Here is a 20,375-nt window from a genome sequence, read left to right on the forward strand (position 1 = left end):
TCAAACTCATTCTCCATACAGTTTGTTCCCTTGCTGCTGAGGAGTTGTGGTCCTTTAGAGGAGAAGAGGCGTTTTGGTTTTTGGAATTCTCATCCTTTTTACACTGGTTTTTCCTCATCTTTGTGGATTTATCTACTTTTGGTCTTTGATGCTGTGACCTTTGGATGGGGTTTTTGAGTGGATGTCCTTTTTGTTGATGTTGATGCTATTCCTTTCTGTTTGTTAGTTTTCCTTCTAACAGACCCTCTGCTGCAGGTCTGCTGGAGTTTGCTGGAGGTCCACTCCAGACCCCGTTTTCCTAGGTGTCACCAGCAGAGGCTGCAGAACAGCAAAGATTGCTGCCTGTTCCTTCCTCTGGAAGCTTTGTCCCAGAGAGGCACCTGCCAGATGCCAGCCAGAGCTCTCCTGTATGAGGTGCCTGTTGACCCCTGCTGGGAGGTGTCTCCCAGTCAGGAGGCATGGGGGTCAGGGACCCACTTGAGGAGGCCGTCTGTCCCTTAGCAGAGCTCAAGCACTATGCTGGGCAATCTGCTGCTGTTTAGAGCTGGCAGGCAGGAATGTGTAAGTCTGCTGAAGCTCCACCCACAGCCACTTCTCTGAGGTGCTCTGTCCCAGGGAGATGAGAGTTTGATCTCTAAGCCCCTGACTGGGGCTGCTGCCTTTCCTTCAGAGATGCGCTGCCCAGAGAGGAGGAATCTAGAGAGGCAGTCTGGCTACAAGGGCTTTGCTAAGCTATAGTGGGCTCTGCCTGGTTTGAACTTCCCCCTGGATTTGTTTACACTGTGAGGGGAAAACCACCTACTCAAGCCTCTGTAATGGTGGACGCCCCTCCGCACACCAAGCTTGAGTGTCCCAGGTTGACTTCAGGCTGCTGTGCTTGCAGCAAGAATTTCAGCCAGTGGATCTTTGCTTACTGGGCTCTGTGGGGGTGGGATCTACTGAGCTAGACCACTTGGCTCCCTGACTTCAGCCCCTTTGCTAGGGAAGTGAACGTTTCTGTCTTGCTGGCATTCCAGGCACCACTGGGGCATAAAAAAACTGCAGCTAGCTCAGTGTCTGCCCAAATGGCCGCCCAGTTTTGTGCTTGAAACCCAGGGTCCTGGTGGCATAGGCACCTGAGGAAATCTTCTGGTCTGCAAGTTGTGAAAACCATGGGAAAACCGTAATATCTGGGCTAGAATGCACCATTCCTAACAGCACAGTCCCTCAAGGCTTCCCTTGGGCAGGGGAGGTACTTCCCTGATGTTTTGTGCTTCTAGGATATGGTGATGCTCCACCCTGCTTTGGCTTGCCTCCGTGGGCTGGACCCCCTGTCCACCCAGTCCCAATGAGATGTGCTGGGTACCTCAGTTGGAAATGCAGGAATCACTTGCCTTCTGCATTGATCTTACTGGGAGCTGCAGACCAGAGCCATTCCTATTCAGCCATTTTGCCAGCCACCCCCTTAATTACAGTTTCTAGATTTCTAATATTTTTATTTTTCTGTTACTCAAATATTCTGTTTCTTCTCCTTTTTCTATCTTTCATGTTTTACAGTTTCCCTTGAAGTATGATTCCTTATTTATGTAATTAGGCTAAAATTGAGCTGTTAGGTAATTAGGCTAAAATTGTAGATTCTTTGCTATTTTTTTATTTTTTAAAACAAATACTATTGATATTTGTGGTTTCAATGTAATGTTTGCAATTTTAGGAAACTTTTGGTATTATAGCACATATTTTATCAGCTGTTAGCTATCAGTTCATTAGTGTCTTCCTCAAATATGATGGCATTTCTGTCATCATGATCTCCTCCACTAGATTCTTAATGGCTTTTTTTCTCTCAAGAGTTTTACTTAAAAATATTTTATAAAATTATTCTTTCCAGAAAAATGCACGTTGTTAGAAAAATAAGAAAGCATACATAAGAATAAATTTAGAAATAAAACAACCCACAATTATATTGCACAGCAACAACTACTATCATTATGATACTTTAAAAATAATAATATATTATTAACATTTTTATGTCATTACCCATATTAATTGAGGCATATTGTACTGTATTTTATTATATGAATTCATTATACTTTATTTAAATAATTCCTTATAATAGGTTAAATTGTTTCTTATTTTTCCAATATAAACAGTACTTCACTAACATTATTTCTGTATGATCCTAGCAAACATATTTATTTTATTCATACTAATAGAAATAAGATTCCTACATTAAATGGTGTGTCAATATCTAAGTTGGCTTTTTTCTGTTTTTTGTTTTCTTGTTTTTTTTGAGATGGAGTCTTGTTCTGTAGTCTAGGCTGGAGTGCAGTGGCATGTTCTCAGCTCACTGCAACTTCCACCTCCCGGGGTTGAAGCAATTCTCTTGCCTCAGCCTCCCAAGTACCTGGGACTATAGGCACATACTGCCATGCCTGGCTGATTTTTTGTATTTTAGTAGAGACAGGGTTCCACAGTGTTGCCCAGGCCAGTCACAAACTCCTGAGCTCAGGCAATCCACTGGCCTCGGCCTCCCAAAGTGCTAGGATTATAGGTGTGAGCCACCATGCCTGGTTGCTTATTTTTGAAAATTATATAAATGACCTTTTTTTTTAGCTCTGCTTTACAAATTTCTTTTTTTTTTTTCGTGTGAGTTTGGTTTAGAGATGCCCTGCAATCTTACTTCATCATCTTTCTACAAATCTTGTCAATTTCTGTTTTTAAATGTGTTAGAATTGATTCTAAATTTTTTCCTGATAAATATTACAATCAAGCAAGTTTTTTTTCCCTATCTCCTTCTCTGGTAAAGTGTTATAATCAAGCAGTTTTTATTTTTCCTAACCAAAAAGTTTTAATTAATGTATTTATATATTTTTTATTATACTTTAAATTCTGGGATCCATGTGCAGATCTTGCAGTATTGTTATATAGGTATACAGATACTCTAACTTTATAGAGTTTTATATCGTAGGTTATTCATTGGAATATTAAAACTATCCCAATTAAAATATATTTATGGTATTATATTTTAACATTTCAATATACTTTATAGCATTTTAGAATGTAATTAAAATATATGCATCACCCCAAATAGTAATTAATTTTGTGATGATACACCAAGAATATCCCTGTTAATTTTATAAGTGTAAACATCCTATAAAGAAACTAACCAATTTTTTTGGATTTGTTTTTAAAGGTATTAATTAATCTTCGCAACCCAAATTATGAAAATGGTGATTCTCTTAGTTTCAGGACTCATTTGGGTTTAATTCAAGTTCCACTGAAAGTAAAAGACATCCCTGAATTGGTAAGTATAGAAATTTAAAAATAAATTAACATCATTTAGAAGATAACCATTAGAAAAAATGTTTTAATACAGCATGTATCTAAAGCAATAGAATAATCTACTCATTAAATTAATACTGTGACTCTTATTCTTTTATTACAAATATGTATATAGACAGAGCAAGTTGCTTTGTGAATAGGACTAAAAATGAGCTCACATTGACCTATAAATGCTTTTGCTTATTCCATATTTTAATAAACAGCATAGATTTATGAGACAGCTTGTTGGGATTCAGATGCCTGATTGAGACAAATTGTGAGTTTTATAAAACTGTTTTTAAGAAAGTACATTTTATTTAATTTGACCAGCTTTTATGGAGCTTGTAACAAGGTGAGGCACTTAGGGAGATGGAGAACATAAGTTAATTAGAGACTGGCTTTGCTCTGGAGACCATGATATTTTGTGAGAAAATGGAAGCTCATTTTAAAATGAAAGATGGGGGAGATTTCCTGATGGTGGAGTTAAGAAATTATCACTCCTTCTTTTTAAAGTCACCTTAAAACAATAAAGAGCATATAAATATTGTCTTTGGTGAAATTAGGAAGCCACTTGTAACTCTGGGCTTTAATGTATTAAGATAGAGACCTGATAATAAATGACAGGGGAGAAGAAGGTCAAACCTAAATGTCTCTAGAAGATAGAAAGTATGGATGACAAGTGTGCCAATAATCAGTTTATTATCTTTCAGCTCCAAATCCTCCTTTTTGCTGTTTTTTATTATGCTGGTGCTGGACCCTATAAACATTTCCCTTTTGCCAGCAGGCCTGATGTTAGGCTTTGTCGATAGAAGGTTCTAGAGGGACACTGCAAGACAATAGCAGGAGGAAGCGGCTTCCATTTCTAATTCTTGTGTGTGGGAACCAGCAGACTGGAATGCAGGAGGCTCAATAACATTCACCTCAGCAGTTCTCAATAGTCCAGCTCTAACCTGCTCCTTGATGAGTTTTTCCCCTATCCCTGGTCTGCCTTTGTGGCAGCTACCCTGCTTCTCTACATAGGTGTGAGTCTCAGCCTTCAGGCCAAGTGACCCTTTTCTAAGTTCTTAGTTTCTTCTTTGTTTACTTTCCTTTAGCCTAGAAGTCATAGTTGCTGTCTGCATTTGCTTTTTCTATTTTTCCCTGTTCACATTTCTGGTATGACTTCTATTTCCTAACTAGACACTGACTGATGCAAGAAGCAAGATGATTTTCTCCACAGAACCTTAGAAATGCTCAAGAATTGGAGATAACCACATGTCACAGAAAACCATGGTGAGCCATAGGGCTGAAAATGGAAATTGTGTGGAAGTCTGGATCAGGAGAAGTTAGTCCCCCAGATTCCCGTCACCATGCATACTCAGATGACTCCTCCTCCCCCACAGAAGACCAGAGGCATATTTACTAGAGATCCAGATTCAGAAAGGCTATACAGTTAGGAGACATCAGACATACAGCAGGACAGGTATGAGCTACTGAAAACAGGGGTTAAGTGAAAGTCTGCTGGATGGTGAGGCTAATACTCTGATTCTTACCACCACGACTCTACCTTCCCCACCCTCCACCTTCTTCCTTACCCTCAACCAATTCTAAAATGCTAGAGAGAAGACTAACAGGGATTTAGAAAACCCTTACAAAAAAGAGGTTGGCTGGCTATAAAATTGTCTCACAGTGAAGCCTACTGCTTTCTGTGCCTAATCCTTGCAGACAGAGCTTCCAGTCAGTTTTTAATTTTCATTCCTAATTAGGAATGACCAGCCTAGGAACCCCAGACTTTTGAACTTTTCCAGTATGAGAGGCAGAGACCAAACTAACGCAAACCCAAATAACAACAACAACAACAAAACCCAAATAGCCAAATTAGGGAATGACCACTAATAGGCATTTCAGGTTCTGATTTACATTCACATTCACAGGATGCAATAGACAATGACCTGGCACCAGTTCACTTAAACTTGTGAATGAAACAGAACAGAAAACATAGCATGATAGTATACTAGCATGCCATTAGCAGGTAGATCATCACTGAGAGTCCTTACAGCCATCCAAATGCTACTTCAGTGCTCACAAGGAAGGTATCCAACTGGAAATGACAAGTCACATAGGCACAACATAGGGAAGTCTCATGCACAATAGGAGTGATTTCTTGTAATGTACATAAGCATAGCATCTAAGTCCTCACAAGAGACACCACACAGGTGGCTAAGGCCTGTGTTTTCCAGTCAGTTTTTATACTCCACTCACAGTTTTCCATTTCAGATGTCATTTACCAGCCAAGGATCATACATTTTCAATAAATAGCATTGCTTAGTAATACAATGGGGAAATTTCTCTTAGAATTTTTTCTTGTGTGTGTGATTCAGTACATTTTAGGGCAACAATTATGGGAGAAGGTAAACCCAATGTCATCTTCAAATGAACATTTATTTCCAAAAGAAGACTTTAAAGAAACCATTAATATTCTCAGAAATATAAGATATTACTCATGAAACAACAGAATTTCATTAATGCAAGAAAACACTTGAGGGTGAAAAAGAGGTTTTTGGATTAAGAATATAGTATGCCAAAAAATGCATGTAGATGAGTTGAAAACAAAGCTGAGGAAATATTTATCAGAAGATGAAGTAAAAATGCAAAGAAATGAAAAATAGAAGGGAAAAGATTTCTTAAATTACAAGAACAGTCTACAAAGATTAACATCTGACCAGGAGTTCCAGAAAAGGGAAACAGAGGGAATATAATTAAGTTTATAAGAATTTAAGAAAGATGTGGATCTCCAGTGAAAAGGCTTGCCAAATACCCAGTGCTGTGAATGAAAGAAGATCCACACAAGGCACTTGAAAATGAGAAAACTGAAAATTTTTGTAAAAGAAAAGCAGAGCATGTTGGTGTCAGGAATCAGAGTGGCATCTTACTTTCCGTGGCAACACTGGAAGCCAGAAGATTTTGAAGTAATGTCTTTAGAAACCTGAGTGATTTCAAACCTGGAATTCTATATGTAACCAACAATCATGTGAAGGTGGAGTAAACATTTTTTGATGTACTGATCTAAAATATTTACTCTTATTTAGGGAGCTCTTGGTAGAAGTGCTTCAAACAAGGTCATAAACAAAAAGCAAAACACGGGACCCAGAAAGCACAATCCCAACTGAAGAGAAGGAGAATTTCCAGAAATGATAGTGAAGAGAAGTTCCAGGACAAAGGCTGTACAAATGGACTGACATACAACAATCCTAGATAGGAGCAGGAGGTTGGAAGGTTCCAGGAGGAATGCCCGCAGGAAAAACAACCAAAGTATAGATGGTCTCACAGGCATGACCACATGCGAGATTATATTAAGGAGGGTCTTTTCAGAGTTGTTGTGGCTTTAGGAAAAGGAAGTAAATGGTTAGAAAAAATTGTATAAGTGAAAAAACAGTTTAATTGTGGACAGTGTGGAAAAAAGTATAAGAATGGAAACACTGGTAAATATCACATGCCTCACCAGTGAAATATTTACATAGTCACAATAATGCAAATTCTTAAGATGGATTTAATTAAGAATTAATATATAATTAGGATGATGGAAGTAAGGATACGCTTGAGCTAAAATCCTTATTTACCATGTAAAATCAATTGCTGATATCTGAAACTGGTGAATTAAAAATAGCAATATATATTCATTACATGGAAATAAGGTGATAAATACCTGGAAAAAAGAAAACCTGAAAGTGATTGTGCCTGAGTAGAGGGCCAATTATGATTGTGCATGCATGTGTGCATGTGTGTTGGGGAGAAGTGTGTAAGACAGGGAAGTGCTATTTTGTTCTTGAAAGTCTTTTAGCTGATTTCATTTCTTAAACTATTTGCTTCATGAAGCCAGCCAACTTGAAGGAGTTTGCTAGGTAAAAAAGCAGGGAAAGGATAGTTGAGGAAAAGATTCAGCTCTTGTGTGAATAAGACTATGTATTCTGTCTGCCTGAAGAGACCCTAAACTGGATGCACATGCATTCTTAGCTATTGGAGAACAAAAAGCCTGTGGCTAATTTTCAAGATATTGTGGCTATAGTCCTTTTATTCCTCAGTCATTACGGATAGTTGTTTCTGCCTTGCCTATATCATGTAGCTTGGTAATATAATGATTCTGACTCCAGGATGCGTGGTTTATCTGTGACCCCAGTTCTACCTGTACAAGTATTGAACTTGGTGAGGCTCAGTGAGTCCCGTGATCCTATAATGGATAGCCCTTAAACCTAATTACAATGTTATGTAGACTCATACATATTAAAGAGAAATTCCTTATAACAGATTTATTAACTCTAGAGTGTAGTTGTGACAAATTCCTATTTACTAATTTGGTTATGTGGTGTCAGCTGGTTGATACTAGAGCTAAGTAGTAATATTTATTGAACCCCTTTGCTATGTCAGGCCCTGTGCTAAGTATTGAGGCAGAGTGCAAATGTGTATAAGAGACAGTCTTTGTCTTCCAAGAGCTGCAGGCTAGTGGTGAAGTGGGCAGTAAAAATACAGTTTCAGTATGATGTGATTGTGTGCTTGGATAGAGGCTGATAAAGGATAATACGTATGCATAGCAAGTTGCTTATTTCAGCTTGGAATATTAAAGGAGGCTTTTTCGAAGATGTGTTACCTATGGTGAGTTTTGAAGGATATCTGAGATTAGGTCCATGTCTGCTAACGTTGAGTTAAAAATAGTCCAGAGCAATGAGGTAGGAAATGAATGTTCAGAGTTCTGTTAAGGCTTTTTAACATGTTCTAGCGTAAGCAAAACTCTCCATTTTAATTACAGAACCTAATATTAAAGCATTTATTGGGTCTAAGTCCTTTTTGTAATATGAAGATTATTTTTAAAAAATGAATTACAAATGATTTCAATTACAGAAGAATGTGTTAAAATAAATGTAAAACAATGATTGAAAATGGAAGAATAACAAATTTTTACTTCAGTCATTAAAAATTGGTAACATAAGATGTAGTCCTTTTTTAAGTGTAGATAAAGTTTAGTTAAAAATTCAAATATAGTAGTAGTTATTTAAAATCAATACAAAATGAAATGTGTATATGTGTTTTCTTTTTTTTTTTTTTAGATGGAGTTTTGCTCTTGTTATCCAGGCTGGAGTGCAATGGCGCGATCTTGGCTCACTGCAGCCTCTGCCTCCTGGGTTCAAACAATTCTCCTGCCTCAGCCTCCCGAGTAGCTGGGAAGGTGCACACCACCATGCCCAGCTAATTTTTGTGTTTTTTAGTAAGACAGGGTTTCACTATGTTTACCAGGATGGTCTCCATCTCTTGACCTTGTGATCCACCCGCCTCAGCCCCCCAAAGTGCTGGGATTATAGGTGTGAGCTACTGTGCCCGGCCATATGTGTATGTTAGGCTGAATAACCGGTCTTGTAAAGGACGTTAATAAATCACCAACTTAAATAATAATAGATAATTGGTAAGGATTAAAACTAATTCCATTTTTTAAAGGACAAGGAAGTATGGTTTTAACAATTAGAATAGTAACAAAATGCTGAGGCAAATATTAATAGAAATATTTAATTACTTAGGGCATAAAATGTGAATAATGTAAGGTTTTTATATATTTAAAAATACCAGACAAACCTTATTATTTTCTTAGACATTACTAGATAAGTAGAGGAAGTCTGGAGAATAAATCTGATTTATTGTTATTTTAGCAGAGCACTTGATGGTCCAATTGTACTTAAAAATTAATTTGTTTTGGATATTTTCAGTGTTTAGTTGATTAAGATCTGAGTGAAGGACAGTATCGTAGAAAGCACAAATACAGGATCATAGTGGTAATTTTAGACAATGATTTTTGAAGATAAAATTGGTAAGTAATATGCGTACTGTTTGTATGTGTGTGTGTGTATGTTTCAGGAAAGGTTTGAAGTTAGTTTTTTACTCAAAGAATAATTATCATTCCTTACCTTACTGAGTAGTCTGTTACCTAAAAAGGCAAAACAAAGAACTATTTTGGAAAACAGTTCTTTTAAACAGTGGCAGCACTCATTGGTCAAAAGGCAAGAAATAAAATTTTTCTTAGGCAGGAAAACTAGGAGAAAGAAAAATATTGCTGATGGCTCTCTATTTGGGTAAATATTATATGCTTGCGTCGTTCCAATTATATATTAATATTTCCTAAATGCTTATATCTTTTCTATTCATGATTGTTTCATATGTAAATAATAAATATTATATAGTAATAACTAGCTATTCTTCTCCTTAATTTTAGACTAATGCATTATTATTTAGATGTTTAATATGTCCTTTTCTTTTTTAGCCATTTGAATAAAGCAAAGCCTCATTTTACATTGTAATTTGTATTTAAGCTGATGTTTAGGCAAAGGTGATCTTTTAACAATGTGCAGCAGAGTCTGAGATCTATGTTAATTCTACGTATGTTATTTTTCAGAAAGAATGCTTTGTGGAACTTGGCTTAAATACAGGACAACTGGGTATAGATGATTCTACACAAGTGCCTCCTGGTTAGTATTTTTCCAGTGGCATATAATTAATGATAAATGAGAGTGAGCTTAAGGTTTATATTGCTGTTTCCAAATTAATCTAGCAATATTTTTATATCTGAAAACTAAGCAGCTTTTGCCTCTCCTTGGCTGTTGTTATTTATTGAACAGAATCAATCCTGTATGATGTAATTATTAGAGTTCAACTAAATTTTGTGTTTTTATTTGAAAGTCTTTAAAATGATTTTGAAAAGTCATTAGACATATGTTATTTTGTTATCAGAATCTTTACTGGCAACATCCTTTCCTGGCCATCGGTATCTATTTTTTTTTTTTTCTGTATCACCAAGTTACGTGATCACTGACATTATTTTTGTATCATCAACTTAAGTGAACACCTTGAGTCAACTTAGCCTTTAAAAATAGTGTCTTTTAAACCTTAATAATCCAAGCAGTTTTCCTAACTTTTCCCTTTTTGTGCATAAATTCAATTATTAAATAAGTAGATTGGTATTTAGCTTTAATAAAAAGGAAGTAAAGATTGACTTAAAGTTTGGGAGCCCTGTACTGTAGTGGAAATAATACTAGATAGGGGTTAGGAGACTATTCTAGTCTTTTCTCTGCCACTGGCTAGCTGTGCAACTTGCACAAGTCACAATACATCTTTGGATTTGTTTCTTCCTCTATAAAATAAACAAGTTGGATATTGTTACTATTATAATAGCAATATTACATAATTACTACTGTTATTATTACTATATAATCAGAAATAACCATTGAACACATACTATATATTGCATCTATATTGTCTTATTTTAACCTCTCAGCAACTCCTTCCTATTTCCATTTTTTTAATATCTTATTAATGTATAATGCATATAGAAAATCACATAGATAATTAAGAGGACAACATGAATTTTTACGAACTGAATACATCTATTAAAATACCCAGAACACTAAACAGAACCCCTCTTTCTACCCTCTTTCAATCTTCAATCCCCATTTCAAAGATAACTGATTTCTAGCAGCATAGATTAGTTTTTCAAATTCTTGAACTTAATAGGAATAGACGCATACAGTGTGTCTCTGTGATGTTTGACTTCTTTTGTTCAAATTATATTTGTTACATTCGACCATATTGTTGTATGTATTTGTGGATCATTTGCTTTCTAGTGTTCCATTGGATGCATATACCACACATTTGTTTATCTATTCTATGGCTGATAAATATTTGGGAAGTTTCAAGTTTGAGGATAGTACAAATAAGGCTACTATGATCATTCTAGTATGTGTTTTTTAGTGAACATATCTATATTCTGCTGTTGGGTATATACCTGAGAGTGCATTTTCTAGGTCCTAGAAATATTCATTCATTCATTCATTCATTCATTGGTATTCATATTTGTATATGTTCATCTTTAGAAAATAACTGCCAGTGAGTTTTAAAAGTGGTACTACTAGTTTACACTTTCACCAACAATGTATGAGAGTCATAGTTTTGATGTATGTCCTTACTAATGCTTGGTGTATTTCATCTTTGTTTTAGTCAGCCTGGCAGTGTATAGTGGTATTGCATTATGGTTTTAATTTTCTTATATAATGTGATATAGGATTACTACCCATTTTAAAGTTGAAGATGTGGAGATGTTAAGTAACTTGCTCAAGGTCACAAAACAAGTAACTGGTAGAGCCAGGATTCAAAACTAAGCAGTTTGTCTCCAGAGTTTATTACACTGTGCTGCCTCCCTCCTGCCACCTTTGACAGCCTTTTCTTATTTTATAAGAAGATGTAAAATCTTATAAAATAAAATATCTTATACTTTTATCATGGCAAATGATAGTCATATAAGAAGAGGAAAGGAAGTAGTAGCACAACCTTGAGTTATATTTTTATTTTTCACTTTTGAAATAATATTTTTCACTTTTGTAATCTTTAAGAATTATTTAAAATTATTCTAAATATCATAGTATCTATGCTATGATATAGCATAGATATTTTAGAAAAATATCATATTTTAGAAAATATATCAGATATTTTAGAAAAATATCTAAATAATATTTTTGACTTTTGTAATCTTTAAGAATTATTTAAAATTATTCTAAATATCATAGTATCTATGCTTTAAAGACTTAATATATGCATTTTAAACTTACAGTGTGGATTTTCCTTCTTTGATTCACTCATAATAAAACAAATGTGTTTGAGACCCTACTGAGGGCCAGGGACTGGTGGATACAGAGATATACATAGAATACATAGACATAAGACATAATCTCTGCTTTTAGGGGAAAAAATGGTGGTAAGTGACAGATAAAATACAGTGTGGTATTTGCTGTTATTAAATTAAAGGGTGGTTGAAGCATGTGGAAGAACAACTAAGCCTACTTGAAGGAGGTCGACAATCTCTTAGTTGATGTGGTTATTGTTCTCTCTCTACTTTTCAAAGCAGGGCTGCTAAAAATTGGATCAAATTAGTGTTTATCCAATGAAATTGTTTTTAGTGGTATAGGACTTGGATTTTTGCCTGACTTGTGAATTGCTGACAACAGTGTTACTTGAAAGAAATATAGTGTCATATATAAATATTTTTGCCTAAAATTCATTATTATTTTATTTTTTAGTCTGTGTCTTTTGCTTTGACTAAATTTGAAATGCAATGCTAATGTTTGAAAATGTTGCTCATACTTGTGTTTGTCTAGAGGCAAGTTTTATATTCAGAATTAAGTTTAAGTGTGACTTAAAGAAATTGGTTTCTTACTCGTCTTTAAAACCTCTGTTGCCTATGTTTTATATCACTGTTATTCAATTATTATTATGTTTGAAACGCATTTCTTACGAACTTATGAGCTTTTATATAAAAGTCAGGAGAAAAAGTCTTTACAATGATACTATAGAATCCTTATTCACAATGATAAAAAAAAGTCATAGCCATTATCTTTACAAACTCTCATGAACATGCGTTGCATTTATTTTAAATACACACACACACACACACACACATTTACTTTGAAATCCATTTATAAGACAGATGTTAACAGAGTGAGCAAGGTCAGCATTCCTTCATGAGCCTTTATGGTGAAGGAGGTCATATGTCTGATACTGTCGGAGTATACATAATAATGAATCTTATTAGATGACGGTTCTGCTAAATAGACATTTTCTTTCTAAAAGAAAACATCATACTCAGTTGGTGCAGTGTTTCCTGAAGTGTTATAATGCAGAGCACTCATAAGACGCCCTGTGAAAAAGAGAATCTTGTCAAATAAGTTTTGAGAAGGGTTGTATTGTATACATACTTCTTAAAATATACAGTGTGTGTTGCTATCTTAAAGACTATGAGAAGTCTTAAGTAAATTATTCTAGCTTAGCATCTTCCAAGAGCATTTTAACAAATTTTTTTCCAAGGAAGATCTATTAATATAGACGCATCTATTAACATAACGGTCCTGAGGGCACTCTGAAAAACACAGAATTGGAGTATAAGTTGGAGATTCTGGTACTGACCTTTTGAGGCTTCTTATTCTTAGGACAGAAAATAGCATTTAGAAAGCAAAATTAGTTAAATTCTTTAAAAAAGTCTTTTTGGTTATTGTTATTTCTTACTACTTTGGGTAATAAAGCACTGTTATCATCTAGTAATACCTGCTTTTATTAGAAAACGAGAATTGGCTAGCAACTTATTTCTAATTGATTATTCAACTGTTCTTTAGTCATTGAATGAAAATTATGAATATAAAACATTTCTTGGCATATTATGAGAAGAAAATCTTGAACTGTGTAAACTACATTGATTGAAATGAACATAAAGGATTATAATTTGAATCTGAAGAGAAATTTTAACTAAGGATTAAGTTAAACTTAATTTTAACTTAATCCTTAGTCAAGGAGGATGGAAAAAAATCAGGTTGTTAGGGGCTACTTTTGTGATGGATGTGCCTATCAAGATAACTGAGAAAAACTAGTTATGGAGTTCTATATGAAGAATATCTCCAGTGCATGTAATATACTGTTTGTTATTTTCTGAAAGTTTACTGAACTAAGCCCCACTATGATATGCTGCCATATTACATCTGCCATCTTATGCTATTACAGTGTTCACTGAAGCATTGTTTCTTTTGTCACTAAGCCTCAGAAGTCATAGCTGATTAACATGAAACTATATTGTTACTATATACATATATAGAGACTATATATTTATATAAATATGTATATATAACTATCAAAATATATATAGTTATATATATATAACTATATATATTTATACATATAATCATTATATATATAAATGATTTATGTTAGGGATCCCAGACACTTTCCTTAGTCATTATATAATCTGCTCAACTAATTACTTCCTAATTACTTCAGAGGTATTAGGAATACAATAAAAGAATAAGGCACTCTGGCTCAAATACTCTAGTGAAAAAACAGCTTTATGGATTTTTTTAAAAGACTAAAAAATCATGTATATACAGATCTGTGAATTTTTACAAAGTGAACACACTTGTGTAACCTCCAGCTAGACCGACAAACAGAATATTACCAGCATCTCAGAAGCCCCCCTAGGTACACATCCAGATTCTGTCACTCTCATGGGTAAAAACTATTCTGACTTCTGTGTTTATTTTTGTACTTTATAGAAATGGAATCATAAAGTATATACTCTTCTGTGTTTGGCTTTTCTTTGTAATGTCCATGGTTTTGTAGAGACTTATAATTCATTCATTGTCATTGCTGTATTATAGTGGTATTCTATTGTATGAATATACCACTATTTAGTATCCTGCCGATGGTAATTTGAATTCTTTATATTTTCAGTTATTATCAATGGTGGTGCTGTGAATATTCTTGTACATGTCTCTTAGTGCACATGTGTATGCATTAGGGTTTATAACTGAGAGTGGATTTCTAATTGTCATGGGATATGCACATATATTCAGTGTTAGTAGATATTGCTGGACAGTTTTCCACAGTGTACCAAGTTCTACTCCCACTAGCTTTGTATGAGAAGTTCATTTGCTCCACATCTTGTACATTTAGAGTTGTCAGCCTTTTTCATTTTAGCTATCGTGGAGGTTGTGTATTTTATAGTGGTTTTAATTGCATTTCCCTGAAAACTACTGTGGTTGAACAACTTTTTATGTTTATTGGTCCTTCAGGTCACTTCTTTTGTGAAGAGCCTCTGTTTAAGTCTTTTGCCTGCTTATGTCTGAGAGTCATCTATCTTTGTCTACCAGGAGTTCTTTATATATTCTGATAGGAGTCTTTTGCCAGATATATGTACAGCACATAAATTCTTCTACTCTATTACTTACATTTTCACTCTCTTAACAGTGTTTTTTGATGAACAGAAGTTTTTTTTTTTTTTAATGTAATATGGTCTAGTTCATGATCTTTTTCCATTATGATCTATACTTTAAAAAATCTCCCCATAGAATCTTTTAAAATGGCATTTGTATAGTGAGATTTTACCTATATATTAGTAAAGCTTTTATGAGACAGCCAGTGGTAGATAGGAGTGGAAGTAGGATTTTGTAAATTAAGCTGTCGGTAAGTTTTGTTTTTCCTTTAGAAAAAAATTAAATGAACAGGAACATTTTTGTGTTATGAGGAGATATTTTAACAAAGGGAAAGTTCATTCATTTTTTTTGTTTGATTAAATGCTCATTTTAATTTTAAACAAAAAATTATTTAACTTTAAAAAATTTAGAAAAAATGTTTTTACATATATGATATTCTTGGCAGTTTTCTATAGAGCCATCTGGCTTTAAAAATCATTGAACATATCAATACCAGAAAAATGTACTTAATCTTGTTCTAAATGTGGTTGATAATACTCGTGTCTAATAATTTTATTTTCTTTTAACATTTTTAGAACTTTTTGAAAACGAGCATGTACGTATTGGACAAAAAGGTAAGCTTTTAATTATAAATGTTATTATTTCTGAAAAATGAGAGAGTCCTAAGTAAATGTCTGCCTCAAATAACCTCCAAGAGAAATTTAATCTCTGAAAAGCAACAAACCTAAAGAGGAGTAGTATTTAACCATGCAGATTATATAATGAGAGTCTTTATAAGTAGGGAAAATGTATCATTTTGGCTTTATCAATAAATGTCAGAGAAAGAAGTACACAGCTGGTTCACTAAAAAGGAAATACAGACACATATTCCTCAGGGATGTTAACTTAATCCATTCGACTGTAGAATTTCATTTCAAAATCAAAAAGGCACGTTCTGTCTTTGATGCACCCACACACCTCTCATTAGAGTTAATGGGAATATGCTCACGCATCAGGAGAAAATATAACTGTAATGGTTACCAGTGACCATTCACAGTGGTATGACTTAATAACCAAAGTGTGTCTTAGTGTCCTGGGGAATAATTTTTCTCTATCTTTTGAAGATTCTTCTCCTTGTTTTTATAAATCCTATTTTGTCTTTGAAATATGAAGGATAGATTGGTCTTTGTATCAGAATGAACCTAGTATGACAATTACATTATCATGTACCAAATTCCCTAGTTCAATTTTTAAAAATCATATTTATTTAGAAGACTTTCTTTGTATGATTTGACACTTTTATTAAAAGCAATTGCAAATTAAAGAATATGTTTCATCTCTTTTATTTCATGATTTGTTTCTTCTGCTCATGTCATTTTCATTTAATATGAGATTATTTTCCATTTCTTTTTAAGAAGAAAATAAAACACTGCTGATTAGATTAACATTAGCAGCTGTTTTGATGCATCTTTTTTTTGGTTTTGCTTCATTTCGGTTTTTTTGGACCTTTATTTCCAGACTGAGTAGCTGACATTTCCATTAAAGAAAATAAAAATGAAAATGAAAGCAAAAGATAACATACTGATTGTGTGAACTTAGCTTCTTAAGAATAATTTGGGCCTTTTTACAAGTTTATGAGATCTTTGTTTCTATGTCTTTAAAAATCCCTGTTTTCTGTTGATTTTGGCAAATAACTAAGAAGTCATTTAATAGAATAGATAGCCAATGTTCTTATATATTGTAATTCTTTTTTTTTCCCATTTATTTATTTTATTGCATTTTAGGTTTGGGGGTACATGTGAAGAACATGCAAAATTGTTGCATAGGAACACACGTGGCAGTGTGATTTGCTGCCTTCCTCCCCATCACCTACATCTGGCATTTCTCCCCTTGCTATCTCTCCCCAGCTTCCCACCCCCCATATATTGTAATTCTTAGCCATGAAACTTGATATACCATACTGTTTCCAAACAGTAGACCATTCATGGTGTAGTAGAATATGCATAAGAAATTTGGAGTTTCTGTAGCTATGAATTTACTTGATCATAGAATAAAAATTTCACACACACACACACACACGGACATACACATACACAGTGCTAGTTTCAGATCCATGAAGCTATAGTTGTGATCTCAAACTATATGAATAGAAGTGATCTCAAAGTCCTTACATTTAGTCCCTCCCTACCCAGACTGGGTAGGAGGTGGAAGAGCTTAAGGCTTGAAACTGGGAGGGCTGCAAATAGGGCTGTATCGAAATCCAGAGAGTAAATTTTAAAAGGTCAAGATATGGTGTAATTATCTTAGATAGAAAGACTGAATTTATAATTGAAGATTTATAATTGAAGATTTCAGTGATGTTTCTTATTATGAGTTTTCTAAGGCGATTTTCATATACTTTTGAACAGTTCTAGCAGAACAAGATAGTGCTGCTGCTCAACAGTACATCAGACAAGGCAGTCCCACGGCACTGAGAGCTGAATTGTGGGCTCTCATTTTGAATATTTCCAGTGAACCTGAGGTAAGAAAAAAAAAATGGGTCAGATTTTAGCGTTGGGCTATTTATTTTTCAAAGACCAGTTATTTAAAATAGAAAAAACTTGTTTCTTAATCTATTGTTAACCCCTTTTGTAACTTTTCAAAATCACTGTAGTTTTAAGTTCTAAAATTTAACGTATAATTTAAACATATAATCGTCTGCTTAATACAGAAGTTTTATTATTAATAATTAGTGAAATGATGTGACGTTTTATATACAACAAAACAATAAGTAAAATTTTGAGAAGCAGAGACTGACAATTTAGATCAGTGAAGATGTGTGGTAGAATAAGGATGTTAGACTAGGGAGAAATAAAGTAAGGCAACTCAGGTTAAGTAAATGAATTCTTTGTCCCTACACGAAACTTTGAAATATGCACTATTTTTATGGTTCTAAAAATTGACAGATTAAGTGGGAATCTTATTTTTCTATATGTAAGAATATTTTATTTTAGGAAATACAACTATGAAAAGAGATCACCAACAGATAGGGAATAGATTCAGTAAAGTAAAATTATGTAAGACATTGATTCTTGAAATATTCTTAGCGGGGATTTTTTGTTTGTTTTTTGCTTAAATCCATTAGTCATAGAAGTCATCCATTTAAAAGACTTTAATGAATAGTTTTCTATTCATTTTCTAGTAGTTTTCTAGCCTGGTGGTTAAAAACATGGGCTTTGCAATTATACGGATATAGTGTCAACCTCTACCTCCCACAGCTTACTAGAAATATATCATTGAGCAAGTACTTAAATTTCCTCAAACCTCAGTTAACCCACACTTAGATATAGGTAATAATATTTATATCACATAATCATTCTTAGAATTAAATGAAATAATGTACATGTACTTTTAACCAGTATCTGGAACATAAATGATCACCATTAATAAAAGTAATCATAAGAGTTACATATTACATGTAATTGTTATAAGTTAATTATAATTAATAATGATGTTTTTAAAGAAAATCAAATATTATTAATATTGTTATAAAAACTATACCTATACCCCTTGCAAACTATGTATATGTGCTTGTGTGTATACTATGTTTTAAGTCTCCCTCTGGACAGCTCTGTCAAAAATCTCTTGCTTCCTTTTTGAAACAATAAAGTTTGTAATTTTATTTCAGAGCAGTTTTAGACAAATGATAGTGGTAGCCTTTTATAGTGATACCTTAAAGAAAATAGTTTGTAAAATAGGCTTGAGTAGATATTGAACCTTTTTTTGTGAGTATATCAATTCTTGTAGAAGAAGATACAACTTTTGTCCTGATCTAACTTTGTAGATGTGCTGCCAACTTAATTGTATAGAAATTGGATTGACAAATTCTGTCTCTTTGCAGAGGAATCAGTGCCATTGCAAAATCAAATTTAGAGTATTTCCAGAAGTATCATCCTAATAACCCCAGATAATAATAAAGTACTAATCCCAGATAATGATTATTTTTTACAGTGTTCAAAGGTGGTTTTTACAACTTGTAGATATTTTCTTGTAAAAAGAAAAAAGTTTTTAAGATGATTTTTACCTCTGAATTTTGGAGCTAATAGCCATCTGAATTTTCTAATTGTAAAGTGACAAGTCTATTCAAGATCTGTAAATAGAAATTAATATCTTCAGGAAAGCAATCTAATTTTTTGATTAAAGCATCTTTTATCACTTACAGTTAATTTCAGCTATAAAAGTGTGACTCCAATAAACTATAGCAGTTCCAAAATAATTTTTGTAGGTGATACATTAGAGAGACAGAGAGAGAGAGAAGGAAGAAGACTATTTCTTATTAAGAATACCTTATTAGAATTTTTTGTTGAATCACTTTTCAATCACATAAAATAAGCTGCACATATAATTGCAGTCATAGTTGAGGTATTAGACATTAATGGAAGATTTTACATTTCACATACATAAAGCTATCTCTTTCAATACCAAGACTTTGGATATAACACCTGTGGTTCTTAGTAGTTAATTCTTTTCATACCTTCAGTAGAATATTATCCAACTTTCATTTTTTAAAGAAAATATATGATAGGTTTAAAAGGATTGCTCTTATATATTTTCTTTTCTACACATTTCTAGGTATGTGTCAAAATATCCATATCTGGTAAACGTTGTTCATATTTTTAAATGTTTTCATTTCAGTTTGCTAATTTAAGATAGAAATTGCCCCTCTACTTTTGTTCTAGGTGCTTGCTCACTGATAAAATAGCCAAGACTAATACTAACATTTAAGATTTTCTTTAGTGATTTCTTAGCAAGGTTCTTACAAACTTACCTTGACTAAAAATGTTGCCTGACCTGCCTAGATTTTTGTGGTCAGCTCACTTAGTCTTCACAGTACCTGTTTCTGACTTCCACTCTCTTCATTCCTTCGCTTCAGTCTTAGCAAAATACTTCACCTCCTAGAATTCATCATTAGAAATTCATTCAAATTTCCCCTGCCAAACCTGTAGACTTAATTGCATCAGCGCCTGCTCTTGTCCTCATCCACTTTTATTTAAATGGAAGAAATGTCAGGCTGGACATAGTGGCTCACACTTGTAATCCCAGAATTTTGGAAAGTCGAGGCATGTGGATCACCTGATGTTGGGAGTTTGAGACCAGCCTGGCCAACATGGAGAAACCCTGACTTTACTAAAAATACAAAAAATTAGCACCATGGTGCTGTGTGCCTGTAATCCCAGCTACTTGGTAGGCTGAGGCATGAGAATCACATAAACCCGGGAGGTGGAGGTTGCAGTGAGCTGAGATCATGCCACTGCACTCCAGCCTGGGCAACAGAGCAAGACTGTCTCAAAAAAA

At 33.9% G+C, this 20,375-nt stretch overlaps 1 protein-coding gene across 2 annotated transcripts in view; it reads left to right on the forward strand.

The window, feature by feature from the left end:
* The window catches only part of TBC1D19 (TBC1 domain family member 19), a 148,681-nt gene that overhangs the window by 47,827 nt on the left and 80,479 nt on the right, over positions 1-20,375 (forward strand). For both annotated transcript variants that reach the window (XM_017505107.2, XM_037730148.1), the window contains exons 8-11: positions 3,170-3,280; positions 9,713-9,785; positions 15,638-15,676; positions 17,450-17,562. In XM_017505107.2, coding sequence (XP_017360596.1) covers positions 3,170-3,280; positions 9,713-9,785; positions 15,638-15,676; positions 17,450-17,562 — 336 coding nt within the window. The remainder of the gene's footprint in view (positions 1-3,169; positions 3,281-9,712; positions 9,786-15,637; positions 15,677-17,449; positions 17,563-20,375) is intronic.

This window comes from Cebus imitator, unplaced genomic scaffold, assembly GCF_001604975.1.
Source record: "Cebus imitator isolate Cc_AM_T3 unplaced genomic scaffold, Cebus_imitator-1.0 Scaffold333, whole genome shotgun sequence".
NCBI classification, from domain to species: Eukaryota; Metazoa; Chordata; class Mammalia; order Primates; family Cebidae; genus Cebus; species Cebus imitator.